The sequence below is a fragment of the Convolutriloba macropyga genome, chromosome 11 (genome assembly GCF_964194025.1).
Source record: "Convolutriloba macropyga chromosome 11, txConMacr16.3, whole genome shotgun sequence".
NCBI lineage: Eukaryota > Metazoa > Xenacoelomorpha > Acoela > Convolutidae > Convolutriloba > Convolutriloba macropyga.
Genome location: NC_134478.1, coordinates 14,415,817 through 14,435,456, shown reverse-complemented (window position 1 = coordinate 14,435,456; position 19,640 = coordinate 14,415,817). Strand labels below are relative to the sequence as shown.

Genomic DNA, 19,640 nt, shown 5'->3' with positions numbered 1-19,640 from the left:
TTATCGCAAATCGTATATAGGCAGAATTGAAAACTTCCTTTAAATATTTGCCTGTAATTTATTACAATCATGATGATGCCTGCAGAAAAGTTCAATGGTTATTCAAATGCAGATCTTTACAAAACAACTGCATTTAAAATAACACCATAACAATAACTATTACGAGTGTGAAAAAAATTATTGTTCGAAATTTTGAAAGGTTAAAATCGCGGAAAAAATTTAGAATTTTGGAACTGTTAGTAGTATTGTGAAACACATAGCTAGAGTTCGGACATTTCTGTAGGATTGCAGTGTAAATGCATACCCAGGTTCAACAGCAAAAATTGCAGTTGCGATTGATTTTACGCAGTTTTTTGAGTAGTTACGAATTTAAAAAAGATGAAAACGGTCATTTTACAGGACTAAAAAAGCTATTCTGAAACAGAAATGTAATCAAAATGAAGATTTCTATTTCAGATTTTGTGTCTGCAATGAAAGCAAAGTTAAGACCGGAAAAATTAGTGTTGTTGGAAGTGCATCCACTCAAAAAACTGCCAAAAAGCGAACAGACAAACAACCAAATTTATGAAAATCTACAAAAATATATTGCACAAAAAACAGTGAAAAACCAAAACTATTCCTGTAAGCATTATTTTGAATCAAATGGCAAATTAAAATAATCTCTTTTAAGATGAGATATAATTTAATTTTCAGCAGAGAAATCCAGTTTTAAAAAATGATTTTCAAGGTCAATCTCTTTTAACGTTTTGTAATCTTGTTCCTTCACAATCATCACAAAATTTTAAAAGTGAATACGTGAGTCGGTCCAGTAAATACAAACATGGAGGCAAACATGTGGATATGCAAACGAATTTTAGGTGAAGTTTCTTTTATTTATTAGCTGCTTTGAGACGCTTATTTCTGTATAAACAATTTTTTTGTTTGAAATGGCACCTTATTGACTCTAGTTTAGACTATGTGTTTTATATACTGATGCTCACCGATATTATTGCAGCAAATAATCTTCGCAGTTTTGGATATGAATTGCGGATACCTACATTCAAAAGAAGCTGTAAAAGCAAACAATTTGTCCTCACAACCAAATTCAATTTCTCATTTTTCGTAGGCGTTATACGGTTCCGCTTATTAAAAAGTGGTGATCTTGAAATAAACCAGTACCAAATTTACCTTATGCACGCTTGAAGAGATAACTGGATTCATTTGACTGCAGAATAAGTTTAAATCTAAATCAAGATTCGAGAATCTTAGTAGAATTCATTCAATACATTATTTACAATTGCAAATATGCTATTATTAAAAAACTGTTGTTAAAAATCATACAAAAGAGGTTTAGCATGCGAATAAACAAAACTTTGTTTGTTTTCAGAAAGATCGCATCCTAACAGCAAGGACGGTAGGCTGTGGTGTTATAATGCACATTCAAAAAAATTTAAAACCTCGTCTCCGGGACGATCTTAACTATTTTTCAAATAAGAATTTTTAAAGTTTATAGGGTGAGCGGTGCAAGCAAAAATAAAGTGAACTATTTTAAATTGATTATATACAAAAATTGATTTTGGGACCGGATTTTGCTATGGCCGAAGGAAAGTCATACTTAATGGAGACAAAACCGAGACTTTTTTACAAAACGAGACGAAAGTCTCCTTCAATCTATAATATCTCCTTATGATCTTGAACCCAGCAAAACTGATACAGCTACAAGAATGACTAACACTTCCTCAACTTTAGTTGATCACATCAACACAGACGAGTAAGAAACAAGCACCGCAGCACATAAAAATTTAAAAAATTATTTGGCAACCATCACCGTTCTTAAGTCTGTGATGTTAAAACCAAAAACAACAGAAACAATTTCATTAAAAACTATTCAGCCATAGTATTCGAAATTGTGATTAAAAATTCAGACTGCAGACACTTTTACGGTGCAGTGACAGGTGATATGATCTTACTAGCATTTCGAGGAAATATTGAAATAGCGTTTACCCTACATGCTCCAACTAAACTTGTTATGTTAGAAAGGACAAACCGAAATTACTGCTTCGAGAAAACTGGCTATCTGCTTCGAGAAACTAACACGATCTACTTCGAAAAGAAAATCAACGTTTTTCCTGTTTTATTGAGTTGAATAGTGGAAAAGCAAGATAGAAGATTATTCGAGAAAATTACCTGGATATCTCAGATAACCCTGCGTAACTCCTTTTTTCAAGAACCACTCAATTATAGATCTATCTCCGTCATTTCCGCTTTGTCATAAATTTTGAAGAAATGTTTATTTCAAATAACAGCCTTCCTAGAAAGGTATAAACGATCGTCAGTTAGTTATGAAAAACAAATTTTAAAAACTGATGCCATTTCGAAGTCTAGAGAACAAATTGAGTTATAACTCAAAAAGAGGAAAACGGTTACAGGTGCACTTTAGGATGTTTCAAAGTCTTTTGACTCTATAAACCACAAAATACTCTTACGGAGGCTTGAAAGTATAGGCTTCGACAAACACACTACCAATTTCATAGAAAGTTTTTTTGAAAAGAAGAACTCAAAAAGTTTTCCCAAAAGAAATTCAATCAGACTAGATAACATTGAAGAGAGGTGTTCCAAAAGAAACTATTTCAGTTCATCAGTTGTATACTTTTTCCGTGAAAAAATTAGGCAAAGATTGTACAAGATGGTATGGTCGTTCAGTATGCAGACCGTTTTTTACAAAATCTCAGCTGATGCTTAACAAACAGAAAACAGAGTATATCGTATTCAGTACCAAGAAGAGATTGAAAAAAACCGTTTTGAACGTCGACAACGAACAAAAAGCAAATCAAATAGTGTGAAGTTCTTTGGCGTAGTCATTGATACAAAACTAACGTTTGATGAAGAAATGAAAAAGATACTTCACGGAATGGCCTGTGAGACAAAAAATTTTGAGTGCACTAAGTCAAAGCTTGTCGGAAAAAACAAAAGGTAATAGGTCAATAAACTAACTCAATATGTAAAAAGTACATAAACAAAAATTGTAAAAGTCATGTAAATCATTCAGTCACGTACATCAAGTTTTGTCGGGGAAGCAAAAAAAACATGAATCTCAACTTTGAAAAAATCAATCGAAGTGTTCTTCAAAGTATAAGAGTGTAAAATGTAAACAATAACTAAAATCGAATGCTATGTACAATCTTCACTCTGTACATCAAAATTTGTGCAAAATATTTTTTAGCTCGCGTTTCCTATAGTAAGGTCAAACTCTGAAAATAACTAATTTAGTGTTTCTTATTATTACATAGTGATAAATTCTCGACCGCATTTTTTACCCCTTGACAATTTGCATTTTATTCTTTTGTGCATTAGAGGAAATTAACTATGTTTCTTTTTAACAAGAGTTTCTGCTTTTTCCCTTAACTTGAATGAAAAATTAGCAAAAGCATAAGAATATGCCCACAAAAAAACATTTTCATTGTCTATCCACGCAAACTTACAAGCTCTGTGTTTGTTCGTTTGAGAGCCTCGATTTGTTCAGACTGCTTGCGATTCAGTTGCTTCAAAACACCCAATTCCTGTTTGAGAAGCTCAACTGACTCTGATGGTGGATTTGGATCTGATTTCTTCCGATTGGTTGCTTCCTAAACCAATTAAAAGCAAATGAATCTTTCACTTCGCATACTAACAAACAGTATAATATTACGGGATTTTAAAGTTAGATGAGTACCTTTGAATCTTGCAATTAAGCTATTGACTTCATTTAAATGGAAAAACGGTTTATGAATTTGCAATAAATTGAACTTGAATTTAGTTGCTCATTTTGTTCAATACTCGCACGCGTAAGAAGCTGTATAAACGCAGTTGATTTTTCAAGATGAGTCAAGTTTCACTTAAATCTCCTTTTTGCAAACTTTTCAAAGTAACAAAACTATAGCAAATTGATTGAATATACCTGAAACAAAAAATATGTTTATTCTATTGAATAAAATAAATAACCACAAAAATTTGTTAACATTAAATTTGAAATTAAGCTGAAATCACATTCCACAAACGTTATCTGTGTTTTTTCCTTACTGTAGTTAAAACATTTGGATCTATTCTGTTCCCCCCCCCCCCCCCCCCCGTGTTTTTTATGACCCCCAGTTACAAATTATGCTATATAGCACGTTACTATGTACGATAATAGCACGTGCGCCTGGGGGTCATAAAAAATTTATGCTCACTAAGCTGGGGGGGGGGGGCAGAATAGATCCAAACATTTTTAGTGGCCCTCAAGTTACTGTTTAGTGCACAGTAAATAAAGCTAAGGTAAAGTTACGTTAAAAGAGTTAACGTAGACTCGCGTTAATGTAAATTTAAAAAATTATTTGAATTAAAAAGCAAACAAAACATCGCTTTCAGAGCTCATTATTGAATTAAGGTTAAAGTGGATCAAGATCATTTACTCGGTATCTGATCCAGCTTAATTTGTCTTTATACATACAAATAAAGTAGATGCCAAGATGCACTTGTTTCCATAACAGAAGCCATTTGTTTGATTTACTGCAGATCTATCCAATACCCTGCGTTTCTCCTCTCTGGAGGTTGGTATTTTTTAGAATAAGTTAATATTGCACGAGTTTAATTGTATTGCATGTGTGTCTTGTATTTAATTTTTTACAAGTTTAGGTCAAATGTATCGGATGCAAGTGGATTCTTGTCTATCACAGCTTGCAGTATGAAAACTAATTAGGTAAGTATCTTTAACAATTTTCCTTGACTGATATTAACTTGTACAATTCACTTCTCTGATTGTTTAAACAAATATAGGTGAGGCTTGCTTTCTAAACAAACATAGAATGTTCAAAATAAATGACATGTTTGGTTCTGATTTGAATTCTCGAACTTTTAGACAACGTCACACTCCCCTCCTTTCTATCGCTTCCGGACTCCAAAAATTGTGAAGTCCATCATTCGTCGACGTTGAGTTGAAAATTCAGATACATCTTTTTGTAAAACCGAATAGTTGGATATAAAAGATATAGGTTGCGTATAAAGAAATATATGTAGGATATAAAACAGGTATAAAGTTAGTCTTCCAGGCAATCTGCTGAATGAAAAAGATCGTTGATCGTTATCGTTAACGCACATGGTTCCGTGTTCACCAGACGAATAACATAATATATTTACAACTAAACTGCACTAGTTGTGATATCAGGTTGGGTGTCAGTTGCGTAATTCAATTGTAGTGTACTCTCTGGTGTGTTTATGTAGGACATTTCTGGGGCCACAGTAAATGGAATCGATATTTGGCTTGAATTAGTTTGATTATCAGCAGTGTTCTGGGAGACTGCCAAATTATGTAGTAAATGTTGAACAGATGCATGACGGGAATTTTTTCCTAATTTCTGAAGGGTTTGTTGGTTTTGAGAACGATTGTTGAAAAGATCTTTAGCAGATTTGAACGTCATTAATGCTCCATTCATTGTCACAAAGACGTTATACTGTTTATCAAGATCGGTGATGAGACATTCACATGTTTTGATTTGAGCAGGATCATTCCAACAGACTTCCATGATATAACAAGGCTTCATGGATGGGTGGGGTGATTGGAGAATTGGAAGTATTTTCCGAATGATCTTGAATTTTTGATAGGCCCAATTGAATAGCAGGTGGAGAACAAGATTGATTAGGAAAACAGTAACTGACAATGTGAGTGACATATTAAGCGAAACATATTCCTTTAGTTTTGATTTACAGGATGGATTTAGGCTACTCATTTCCATCGTGATGGGCATTGCTATCTTAACCAAGTCTTCGCTCGACTCGACTTTTGGACTGTATAACAATTTTGCTCGGACATTTTTCAGCAGATCTACGCGGGTAACTGTACGAGATTCAAAGAATGGGAGGTTTTCCAAATCGGGAACAGCATTCATGAGATGTTCAAGCGGATCAGGTAGCTTGACGTCAAAAAATTTCGGATCGATCTTACTGCAAACTTCCAAATCTGGTCGAAGTTTAATGTTATCTCCAACTTTGACTTCATAGCCACACTCTACGGAAAGGAGCCAAATTTTACATCCGTCAGTCGTAGTTCCGAGGCTACTCAAGCCCTGTTCCAGACTATATCTGCGTATTTTGAACGCATCGGTGGCTGATGTGAGCAGCCAAATTCCATACCCCAAATTTTCAGCTTGGACATTCGTCGGGAGATAGAACACTTCCGTGTCGCATGTCTCTGCTGTCTTGAGGATTGATCCCAAAAACAGAGTTGCAAGGCAAGAAGGTTGATTTGACTGAGACGGGAACTGTTCATGACAAATTTTATACTTCGAGGAGCCAATGCAACGATCGAACTGTTGTTGGGATAAGGTTACGGTTTCGTCCTGGTCATCGGACACGGCAAGATATGGGTTTTCGGTCACCCATCTAACTAGCATCCGGGGTTCTGGTTGTGGCATCGGGACCACAATAGCCCTATATGTTGAATAGGCTGTAGTTCGAGATGCCAACGGGATCGCAAGGGTCAATATCAACCCTTTTTCGACCGTGACGGCATCTCCGAGGAGTTTTGCTTCGTAGTAAGAGAGCAGATCAGTATTATAAGGTATTGCCAACGATAATCTACTGCCAGACAAAATCAAGTCTTCTCCAACAGATTTAAAAATGGCTTGAAGAGATTCTTTTGGAACTAAAGAGATAGGTTATAACTTCTGCATCAGAATTGGAATTGCATTCAGAACATATATTCGATACGTGTAGACGGAAGCTCTATAACTTTTAACGTCTGAATATAATAAGGAAAGAAGACTAGCTATCGTGTCAAAATTGAAGTTGAGCTGTTGGTTTGAAAACAGCATTTGGTTGCAATCTCGAAGGATATTAAAATTCGTTTCAATAACATTAAACAGCTCTTGTATGACTTGGCAATTCTTGTTTTGGGTTTCTGTCATCTGAGCCTGTGCTTCCTAAATTTCCTTGAGCTTGTTGCTGACAAAGAAAAACTTTTCATCAGTTGTAGTTCGTAGTTGGCTAACATAACTTGTAAGAACTGAAGTACCCAAATGGTTTTATGCATCAACTTCCTGTGTTGTGGTTGCCAAAGCAGTTGTCTGACTTGTCAGTACTTTGCGTACAGGTTGCGCAATCTTTTTGAGTAATGTTGAACTGAAACTTGTTGATTGAAACTACTACTTGTTTTAGATCCCCTAGAGTTGTTTTAGAATCTTGTTTTAACAAACTCAAGACTAATTTGACTTTACTTTTACCGCTTAAAGTTTTTAAAGTTCATGACAGTCAATAAAATTTTAATTTTTTCTAGATAGTCATGAAAGCATATCTAAGAAAGGCAGTTATACAATATGCGCAAAAGCGTAAAATTGACGACAAATACAAATTTGGATCGAACCGAACATTATATCAAGATCGTTTTCGAGGACAAAAATATTGTCCGAAAACAAAATTGTTAACAAAAGAGGGACAGATTGTTCCTGCATCGGATACTCTTCATGCCGATTTGCGAAAAGCGCATCTATCAACTGGAGAGCATATTAAAGATTCACGAACTCTAGTTGGGAAATTGCTGAAGAAAAACTATTTTTTGCCCGATTTTATTGTTGGTTTGCTATTGCCTGCTAAAGAGTCATATGATCATAAACAAAAATCTGTCTTTTGTTGATAGTTGCATTCGACAGTGTCCGAGATGTTTTGATGAATTAGAGGCTCCTAAGCAGGTTATCTGTTCTACACCGAGCATTGTTCGGTTGAAAGAGTGGTGTACAGAGTTTGGGTTCACTTACACCAAAAAGGTTTTCATTGGCTCTTCCTATTGTTCAGCCTCCAATTTCGGACAAAAATGGAAATTGCATTATATCGTCCATCTATTATCTAATAACTGGCAAAAAATCAGGTAGTTTTTTATCGAACCTTTCTCATTTTTCTGTCAGAGACTTTTTCAAGTAGAATGACACATTGTGTTTATAGAAGGAAGAGGAAATTCATCTATGTGTAACGTATTACGAGAGCGGACTGCCAAAATATTGCTCCAAACAGACTTTCAAACGTATTGTCGACAAAGTTTAACGTAGTTCCGAACCATTTGATGTCTTTGAGTACGAAAACTCAACCTGGCCGATACCGAATACTGGGTTGGTCTTTCAGAACTTTTCTACCAAATTTTAAAGAAACATTTGAAGATGGCATTTTGTATTGCAGATATTGGGACTTGCATGGTTGTTAAAATGCAATATAAGTGTTTTCTGGCAATATGGAGATGAGTGTGTGTGGACTACATATTACCATAATGCTGCCGAGAACAATGGTCCGGCCATTTTATTAATCAATAAATTGTCGAAGAATCGAAGGAATTTCCACGGTTAACCTCTCCTTGATTTTCCCGAAGAAAGAGTAATTTTTTGCGATATCCTTTTTCAAATTTTTAATGAAATTTTGTTTTGAAGATAAAATATCACATTCGGTTCTTTCAGATATAGCATCGAGGGTGAATATGACTCTCGCGGGGCTAATGGCGAGCTCTTGCCTAGAGCTGGTAAGGTGTTACGTAGTGATAACCAATAAAAACACAAAACTAGGTGAAGTCAACTTTTCATATCAAGAATACTTGTTTCTGTATCATATTTCATAAATTTAATAAAGATTATGAGCAAATGTTTTTTGATTAAGCTTCCATTGTGTGTGGAGGAGGCTTGAGATTTCATTCTTTTGGCCGTAGGTGGGTTGCGCACTTATAAGGTCAATAAAATTGAGGGTAATTGGAAAAAGTGAAAAAATTCGCATGAGCCTGTGACCTTGAAAAAAAGTTTTTCCAGTTGATTTAAAAACATGCTCATTCGATAGAGGATGACTTGCTAGGTAGTCAGGCCCCCCACAGTTTCTTGATTTGGGGTCCGGCTTGCAAGATAATCGAGTTAGAAAATGCCAAATTTGAAAATTTTTGTCGAAAATCTTGATTTATATAAAATTATTCAGTTGTTGTAGCTGGAGGGTCTAAAAAAGGGGCATAGGATAACTGCTACGGTCATAAGGGAGTTTGATTACATCAAGGGAGTCCGACTTGGCAAATACAGTCGAAAGTAGACTTCGAAAATAGTTAAAACTGCAAAAATAATTTTCATTAAAGTTTAAATAATTTCATCTAAGCTACGTTTTCTGCTACTTAATGGATATTAAGAGCACAAGAGATATAAAAGGAACTGTATAATGGGGTACAATATAAGACTATTGTAGCTTTACTATCATCATAAATACTTCACATATATAATTAAACGTTAAATCCGTGTACTTATATACTATAAAATAGATAAAATAAGATGAAACAAAGTGAAAAAAGATACAAAAAGTTGATGCTATTGATAATGATTATATTATTAAAGTAATACTGATTGACAGTATGCTTGTTCGAATTAATTGTGTTATTATTTTTTATTTTACATGAATATAAAGATTTAACTTAAAGTTTAAGACTGTTTCACGAATTAAATTAAGAACTTCGGGCCAAGATAGTTGACTTTGTTTGCAATCAAATTGTGAGATTGCCTAGTCAGTTGTGTTGTAATTTACGACGTGTTTTTTTAAGATTTTGAAGGCAACTTTGTAAGGATAAATAAGATGGCTTATGGGCATCGGTTTCTCTAGTCACAAGACCATAGATAAACCTATCATTTGTAGTGTCCAAGACTGTTATCAATGATCCTAAATCTAAATCCTGATTCTCAAAGGTGTTGGGAGAAATGTTGAGTTCAAATTTTTGGAACAGAGAATTCGGATTTGATTTGGAAACTGTATCTATAATTGAAAACATTGAGTTTTCAGTGTTTCTCGACTAAAGAAAAGTTTGAGGCTAACATCTACTAGAACTTTCATTCCAGATTGTTTCTTAACTTCTGCCTTTGCTTTGCTTTCTTTTGTGCCTTTTGTAGCACCTCTAACTAAATCTAACAAAGGTGAAGGCTGTTTTGACAATTCATGAAATGTAGATGTTGAACTCAAAGACTGTGGAGTCTCTGTCGACAATTTCAGATGGGCTTCCTCACTCCTTTTAATATCGTGCTTTGTAGCTCAGGAGTGTCCCATTCCATACGTCAATCGCTTTGTACTATCACGACTTGACTGGACAATCAGTTCACGTTTTTGATCATCTGTGAGTGTTAGGTGTGGGAAATATGGTTCAGTACTTTGGAAGGTAACATTCTGATGATTTCGCGATTATTTTTTACTTCTGGATTAAAGGTTACTTTTCTGCGTGTAGCAGAAGTAGGGGTTTCAGTATTTTTAGGCATAGGTATCCGTGTATAACGCGATTCTCGCTTTTCCGGGGTTTCAACTTGAAACACTGGCTGAATTCTGTCACTAATTGTTGGCATTTGAGTATGTCTTGTCTCAAATGGCTCTGGGAAATCAGCAAATGGTTGATTATCAGCATTTTCATTTTCTGTTAGTGGCTCCGGTTCTTCATCTGAAAATTGCTGATCCAAATTATCTGGCTCGTGAACTTCATTCTCGTCGTTTACAGGATCAGGAAATTCAAGATGAGGGCCACTATCAGGTTCAGCACGATCCGCTGGTACTGCTGGGGCTGGTGGTGGAAGGACTGGAGGCATAACAGGTGGAACAAGTGGTGGAGGTAAAGCTGGAGCAGGTGGTATTGCTACTTGGAGATTAACTGATGTTGTTAATAAAGGTTCTTCTTCCTGCTCTTCCTCTTTCTCTGGTACATCCTCCATGTATGTGTGTTCCAATAATTTAGGTATCTCATTGTCAAATAACTCAGGCCCTTGTCTATACTTTCCTAAGACTGGATATGGAATGAACTTATCTGGATCTATGCTTTCGAGATCTATCGGAGGCTCAGTAAGGATGTAAGATCTGAGTCTAATGCGATGAACACATTGAGTGAAGTGAGTACCTACTTTACAAATCAAGTAATTAGAATTGGTTAGAACCTTTTCGACTCTGTACAATGGTAACCAAGCGTTCATTGATTTACCTCCAAAATCATTTTGGTTCATCAGCTTAGGATTTAGGATAAAACAGTAAGAATGCAACTTAAGTGGATGAGCTAGTGCCTTTTCATCATAATATTTGCGGTACTGGTGATAGCTATTGATTAACCTAGACTTCGTTTCAGCAAACTTTCGCTGCATGGCATCTTGCATTTCATTGACAAAATCAGACTTTGGATCAAGCTTTTTGATAGCTGTGTTATTAAATCTCAAATCAAGAGGTTTGATTGGCTCTCTGCCGTGGAATATTGAGGTTGGTGTACAGCCTATTGATGAATAGTATGAGGTATTGTGAATGTAAGCTGCTAGTGGTACGTATTTATGCCAATTTGACCACTGTTGATTAGTATTAAGCTTCAAAATACGCTTTAGCGCTCCGTGCGCTCTTTCAACTAAGCCTACGCTTTGTGCATGTTTCAAACTAGCGTGCTTTATTTTCACCTCTAGCAAAGTCGCAAGCTCATGCATTAATTCAGAAACTAGGCTTGTTCCAAGATCAGAAACTAACGTTTTTGGAATATAGCTATGTTGGAAGAAAACTGATGAAAACTCATGTGCAATTTTTTGTGCATTGATAGTTGTAAGTCGAACTGCAAAAAGGTATTTCGAAAACACATCTATACCGGTGAGAACATATTTGTAAAGTGGAGACTGAAATGGTCCTACAATATCAATTTGAATCATGTCACCTGGATTTGACTGAAGAGATGAAACGGGGTTGCAAATATGCGCCTAAGGACTTTTTTGAAATGCTTTTCTGCTGGATGTTAGGCATTTTTTAATCATTTGGACAAAATATTCGGTAAATCCTGGAAAATAAAATCTGTTTCGGAACTCATTTATTGTCCTTTGTATGCCTATATGGCCTGCCATTGGTGAATTATGCAGCCTATATACTGTCTCTCTCCATAAATGGTTTGGTAAACAGTACAGGAGATTACAGACTTTTCCAGCGTGATCGAAAAATTGTCGATACAAAATATCATCCTGCAAAAAAAGCCTTTGAAACTGTTTTGAGTATTTCTTCAATTCAAAACTTCGGTACTTCAAATCAGCAAGCTGAACTTCTTTCTTCCACTTAATCGTCTCTCTAATAGTTTCATCTTTTATTTGCTCACTCGAGAGGCTAAGAGGCATCAATTTATCATGCAGATCATTCAGTTTGTCTGCCGAAACAGACATTAAAACAGCGTTTATTTCGGTATTTTTAACAAAAAACGAACAAAACCTGAAACATCTTCATTTTCGTTATTTTGTTGAATTTGTTCAAGTACGGCTTTTGAGATGCCAGTTTGTCTGAGCTGGTTCATAACATTTTTATCGAGTGTTATTTTAAACAAGTGGTCAAAATTCTTAACTGAGTTCATTAAAACATCGGGTGTTTTTGCCATTGTTTCAATTTCAATTTCTCTGACAGGGATTTGGTCGGTTATCTTAAGTTCAATTTCCTAATCAGGGTCAGTTTGAACACGTGACAAAAAATCAGCAGCATAGTTTGCTCTGCCTGGGATATGAGCAATGACAAGGTTGAATGAATGTAAACGATCGCGAAAATTCCACAGGGATGGGGGAATAGTTTTCGATTGAAAAAATTGAACGAGGCTTTTGTTGTCAGTTAACATTATAATTGGTGTTTCTGTTCCTCATATAAAATTAGAAAACTGATCCAGTGCAAAAATTCTTTATAATAGGTTGAAAATTTCAATTGGGCTTCATTCAATAACTTCGTGCCAAAAGCAACTGGTGAATATGTTTTTCGCTCTTTGGATTTTTGGTCTTTAACGTAGTCCTCAATCATTAGAACAAAGACTGCGCCATAATAACTTGCGTCGCATAGCAAAACATATTGCAAACCTGGCTTCGCCAGACTTAAGGTAAGCTCTGTTGCTTTCAGAAGGTCATCTTTAAGCGTTTTTAGGCTTTTTTCATGGTCATCAGTGATGTAGTGGTCTGCATTTTTTCATAAAAGCTTGTAAAACGGCAAAAGCTTTTCACCTAAGTTAGGTATAAAATCTTGCCAAAATTGCAAAAATCCGACAAGTTGTTCACTTGCTTAACCGTCTTAGGCATTGTCAATTTACTAAGGAATTTGGCAATTCTTTCTTTCTCGGGTTGAAATCCTTTTGGGGTAATGACTTTTCCTAGGAAAGTTATTTCTTGAACACCGAATTCGTATTTGCTTGGTGATAGCTTTAAACCAGATTTTCTCACACTCAAATATCTTCCTTAAATTAGGAATCAATTCTTGGAAACTATCAACTGCACTTCCTATATCATCCATATACTGAGTACATATATTTGCTGCTAAGCATGGATCTAAATAGTGTCTGATGAATGAACTAAAACCTGTGACAGATTTGCTTAGACCTTGAGCTAGACATTTGTATGCATAAGTGCGAGAGGCGAAATTATATGCCAATAATTGAACTGAGAGGTCATCTGCCATTTGCACAAAATGGTATGCTTGCGAACAATCAAGCTTATTAAACAATTTCCTTCCGGCAAAATGGTTCGATGCATCGCTCATATTTGAGATTGGAAAGTTCGTGTTTATATAGTCATTCCTTAGCAGATGATTTATTCGTCTTAGATCAATTAGTATTCTCAATCTACCGGATGCTTTTCGTTGAGCAAATACAGGACTACTGTACTTTGAATGTGAGAGGGTGGTGATCAAACCATAATAGTGCATGAGTGCGAGTTCAACAATTAACTCATTTCGCAAATGTATGGGCGTAAGTGGACTTTGTATATAAACAGGCGAATTAATTATGCTCGCCTGTTAGTATGATTTTCAACTCGGTCTTATAACCTACATCGAAACGATGTTTAGCGAAAATGTCACAAAACTCTGTCAATAAATTTTGAACTTCGACATTTTGGTCATTTGTTAAAACAGATTTTTCCCATTTGAAATTTACTAAGAATGTTTGCTTGTGAACTTCATTAGCTTTGGGGTCAATTTTTTCGAGACCTTGAAAATGTTGAATTTGGTCAAAAATTTCACGCTGCAAAGGCGGAAGTAATTGAGGATTGGTGCACGTTTCGGCGGTAGGAAACCAGAGTTTTGCGTACTCAGGTTTAGGGCGTTTTTTCTACTCTTCATTTGAAGATTCCATTTGAATAAGTTGGTTAAGACCATTTTTAATGTCATCAGGATCGCGTTGTTTAGCTAAGGCTATAAGTTGCAGGTCAATGTTTATAAATTTTTCAGCTTGAGCTTGACTCAGAACTTCAAAAGATGCAACAAGAGTGTTGGCTTTAAGATGAACATAATGGTCAGTAATGTTAATGGCTGAAATAAAGATTTTTTCATCTTTTTCAGCTGTGCTCAGAGATGATGTCAGAGCAACCTCTGTAGATTGTTCAAATTCGTCATTGGGAATATCAACTCCACTACATTCAGAAAAATTTTCAGAGTTTTCTTTGAGTGAACACTCCAAAGTTTGGTGGGAATTTGGGGGTAGGGCATGTTTTTCAATAAGAAAAATTGGAATTTTCTTAAGTTTTTTGAGGTAATATATCGATTTACCTTTTGGCTTAATTTCGTTAAGCTGGACAGTCAAATTAGGGAGTTTCAAAAGATTGAAAGCGGGGCAGATCCAAATCATGTTCTTCTTGAAAAAAGGGTTTCCAATAATAACTGAGTTCATTGTCGGTAAAACAAGAAAAATGTCAGTGAATTCGTGATTTGTTATGTCAAACGTTATTTTTACTGCTTTTGAGATGTTAATTGGCATTCCTGAAGCCATTTGAACATTTTTGAATGATGGTGTTGTGAACTCAAATTTAGCATTGGAATTTTTTAGTTGCTCTACGAGATTTCCTGGAATTGCGTTTGCGCAAGAACCAGTATCTATCAAAGCTTTTCGTCGAACTTTATTATCAAAAAGAATATTAACATAAGAGAAAAATTCTCCCTCTAAGGGAATAACAGCACATAAATCGCTCACTGATTCTAAGCTACTAGTATCAAAATCACATGTATCGTCAGTTACATAATCAGTAGAAAAAGTGGACTTTTGAGGAACTTGTGGCTCTTTTTTTTTATTTTTTTTTGGTTTCCTGTTAAATGGAAAAGTAATACCACCGCGTCTGCCGCCTCTATTTGCGAGACTGCAGGTTGCGGATGTGTGGTTAGGATAACCACAGGTGTAACAGGTAATACTAGAATATTGAACTGTTTCCATGTGATTTGGGGGTGCTGGGGTGTTATTTGAACACTAGCTGGCTGCGCACTAAAGCTAGCTGGTTGCGCTGCCAGTGCTTGAGCCGGTGCTTGGGCTGAAGCTTGCGCTAATGGCTGTTGATTTGCATAAGCGGAAAAAAGTTGTTGCGGAAAGTTATTCGTTCGAGGGTAGTTTTTCTGGTTGTTATAATATCTTCCTCTCCAATTACCTCTGTTATCATTTTTATCTCGGTAATTATTTCGTCGTCTGTTTCGACCTCTAAAGCCAAAACCAGCACGATTACGGCCTCTATATCCTCCTCTCATATCACCTTGTTCCTGATAGAAATTTTCTTGAGCATTCATGCTTTGTTGACTCAAAACATGTTCATGTTGTTGCTGCTGCAACTTTTGTTCCTCAAATCGTTTTGAAAGTTCATTAACTTTACTTTCCATAGCCTCACTTGTCTGTGTCAGTTATGAAAGTGCATTTAATAAGTTCTCTGATACTGTGCTACTCATTTCACTAAATGCTCCGTCTGCGTAATCATCTGTCTTACATAAGTTATGGATTGTTAACTGTCTTCTGGCAAAAAGGCATAGATCGTCTACTGTTGCATTATCTGGTTGTTCGAGTAATTTAGCTCTAAGCCAACTTGACATACTCTTAACAAAAAATCGTTTGATCTGGTTGTTACGTTCGATCTGTGCGAAAAGCAGATTTTGATCGTTTACGGCATTTTCACGAGCTACTCTAGCTCTCTCTGCACCTAGATCTATTTTTCGGAATTCAAATATTGCTGTCTTCATGATAAATGATTTCATTCGATCAATTTTGATTGAGCGCCCATCAAGTTTCGATAGGACATTTTAAAAATTCACTGCAAAAGTTAAAATTTGGGACGAACTATGTTTGAAGAGCTGTGTTGATTCTTGAGCAATAAACTGTGAAAAAGGGAGTGCGCCCTTCTGCCGCTTCTGAATTCTTGAGCTCCGCGCTGTTTTTTCGTCTTGTTGTAAGACAAAAATTGCTGACTTGTTGAACAAGATACTGCTTGCGATATTCTTCAGCTGGACCTCTTCTCAGCTGTTGGTCTCCATTTCTATCACCATATCCAATACCATGAGTTTCTCCTCTCTGGAGGTTGGTATTTTTTAGAAGAAGTTAATATTGCACGAGTTTAATTGTATTGCATGTGTGTCTTGTATTTAATTTTTTACGAGTTTAGGTCAAATGTATCGGATGCAAGTGGATTCTTGTGTATCACAGCTTGCAGTATGAAAAATAATTAAGTAATTATCTTTAACATTTTTCCTTGACTGATATTTACATGTACAATTCGCTTCTCTGATTATTTAAACAAATATAGGTGAGGCTTGCTTTCTAAACAAACATAGAATGTTCTAAATAAATAACGTGTTTGGTTCTGATTTGAATTCTCGAATTTTTAGACAACGTCACAAGATCAAACTTTTTAAGGTTGAAGTCAGCCTTTTCTCCCTATTTTTCCAACTTTTCTGCCTGTAAATGTAATTACAGATCTGAGCAAAATCGTGCTTTTTGTCAAAAGCCTTATATGTATCGCAGCTTAGTCTTTATGTGTTTTGTTCCTTTAAATAATTTTTTGTTGATGTCATAATATCATTACAGACGGTGTTCAAAATTTCTTAAAGTAGCTTCATTTTAACTTAAAAATAACTTTTATCCTAACTATTAATCATTTTACATTAATTTTTACTTTAGCCTTAACATTTAAGGTAAAAGATACGGTATTTTTAAGAAACAATTTAAGGTTTTGCCCCATAACTTTTAAGGAGGTGAGTTTTCATATAAATGTACCTTAAAATTTTTTCAATGTCAGTGTGGATTGATATTTCACTGTTTTAGTCGAAATCAAGATGGAAACCATTTAACCTGGAATTCTGAAGATTCTGTTTTAGTCGAAATCAAGCTGGAAACCATTTAACCTGGAGTTCTGAAGATGGAGCTTGAGTTGGTCCTAAGATTGCTTTCAGTTGTTCTCTGAGGTTGTTAATCTCCATTTGATTCTCAAGATCTTTGTTCACAGCCTGGGCTTGGAGACCATCAGCTGTATCTTCCAGCTGAAACAAAAATTTCTCGGTTCAATTTTCTCTTAAACCATATATGTATAAGCTAGAACCAGAAGAACGAAGGACAATTGCAATATGCTACAGAATAATTGCAATAAAATTGCAATATCTGTAGATTGTTTATAATGCAAAAAAAAAACAAAAAAAATGAAAACCTTATGAGACAAAACCATAAGATGCCACAAGACATTAAAGTATACAAAATGTATACGATCCGTGGTAAGAACTCAAAATTACTCTTATCAGAACTTTTCTCAAATACTTCAAGGTTTCTCAATTGTAGGTGGCGGCAATTTAAATTAAAACGTACTTCGTTCATTTAATTTAAACAACAAGCCCCAAATTTGAGCTAATTATCTTGGCTTCTGTGCTTTCTCTTCCCGGGTTGACCCCGTAATTCAAATAGTTATGAAATTACAACTTCGTATTATGGCATCTGTGAAAAGTTGCAGTCATAGAACTTTCATAAAAGAGAGTTCAATGAAAATGAAATTTCATAATATTTTTGAAAAGTTCATGAGAAGGAAGGAAAATTTATGTTACAAAAAACGAACTATAAAACTTGAAAAATTAAGTTTTAAGCAAACACAGAATAATGGAGAAGTTGTTGTCATAGAACTTCATAGAAGAAAAAAATTTTGATAAAAGTTTAAAAAATTTTAAATTGAAAAGTTAAATGCAGCTCCTAAATTATTTAATGAAAGGTAATCTCAGGAGGCGGGAGCTCAGCTCCATTTTTGCTTATACTGTACGAAAAACAGTCAAATTGTTTTCTCTTGTAGTTTAACAAGCTCAAGAGGACTCAAGAAAAAACAAAGACCATTTAAAAATCTCCCATTTGTTGTTATGGAGAAGTGATAACTATAGAACTCCCATATTATGGAAAAATTGTAGTCATAAAACCTCCACTAAGGGAAAAGTTCGATCCATAGCATTTTCATTTTCGGCAAATGTGTAGTTTTACCAATCCCTTTAAAACCTTTATGATTTATGAAGTCAATTGTCCATAATATAAAAGTTCTATGATTAAAATTTTTTGTCCCCCCGGGTTATCAAAACGAGCAAAAAATATTTCTGAAAATTTTGCTATTAGACAGCATATAGATTTGCTATTAAACAAAGTTTTCGAGCAACTTGGTCGAATAGTTTAGGCCATATAAATTTTCATCCACATTTCTTTTTTGTAAGGGTTTCAGGAGGCGCAACTACTGGGCGTAAACAATAACATTACTTTAAAAAAAATTGAGGAAAAGACGGAAAAGAAAAAAGTTTTGTCTGCTTTTTTAAGAAATCGCAAATTTAATTTTCTTTCTTTCCAAGAGAAAATAAACAAAAAAGGAGCGTGAATAATGTGTATCCGCGCAAGAAGCCTCACTACAGTCGAAATTTCATATTCACTATGTTAATTTCTATACTTAAAAACTCCAGTCACAACCATGGACAAAGTAGCCATTTATTTATATGTAATTTAAGTTAACCTTCATTTAAAATTTACCCAAAAATAACTATTTGACTGTTAACATTTTAGCAATAGAATTGAGAAAACAATAAAAAAAATTTTCTCTAACTTATCTTGATCAAAATACCATCATCTATGGCAATAAGTTCTCAAAATAAAAATTAAAACAGACTTTTTCTCACCTGAAATACCGGGTGCATATTCAAACAGTTTCACCAAAACTAAATTTGAAAAAATGGCGTACATTCTTGAGGTTTAAATTTTTAAAATCTGGGATGCAACGTTTTTGTAATAAAGTCACATTTGAAATTGTGTGCTGAAAAAATTTTTCAGAAAAAAGGATTTTCCAAGCAGTCTAATATTCAAAGGTGAAAAAATGGATGATATCAGTTTATATTTGGATTTGAAGACCGCAACGCTGAAACGATAACATTTCTTCTACTAATAATATATAGGTCATAACAAGCCACATTATTTTCGGAGTTTTTCGAAAACTAATTTGATGTAACGTTTATCCATGAGAGAAGTAAAAAGACAGTATATTTGAAATTTTGAAATCATGTTTGAAACCACCGTTACGTTGAGCAAGTCACCACCCTGAAAATTTGCCCACTAAAATCGAGAAAAACTAATATTTAGATTTTAAAGGAAGATTTAAAAATAACATAACTATGCTGAAGTTTAAAAACGTCGATGTGCACAAAATAATCTAAGAGCGAAAATCGATACTTTTTTAAACTTTGAAAGCGAGGGAGCAGACCATCCATTTTCAAGACACTTCAAATGAAAAGTTAAACTTCTAATAAAAAATAAAAATGAGAGATTGTGAAGTCTTTTTTTATTATCTAAACTAAATAAAATATCACAATACAATAACCTCAAAAGTCATAAAAAATTGCCAAATCGGACTATTTGGAAAAAATTTAAACGAATT

General features: G+C 34.8%; 1 protein-coding gene across 2 annotated transcripts in view; it reads right to left on the bottom strand.

Moving 5' to 3' along the window:
• LOC142349565 (uncharacterized) overlaps positions 1 to 19,640 on the bottom strand; it is a 511,473-nt gene that overhangs the window by 373,128 nt on the left and 118,705 nt on the right. For both annotated transcript variants that reach the window (XM_075401206.1, XM_075401207.1), the window contains exons 27-28: positions 17,104 to 17,238; positions 3,462 to 3,605 (exon numbers count right to left, since the gene is read on the bottom strand). In XM_075401206.1, the coding sequence (XP_075257321.1) occupies positions 3,462 to 3,605; positions 17,104 to 17,238 (279 nt within the window). The remainder of the gene's footprint in view (positions 1 to 3,461; positions 3,606 to 17,103; positions 17,239 to 19,640) is intronic.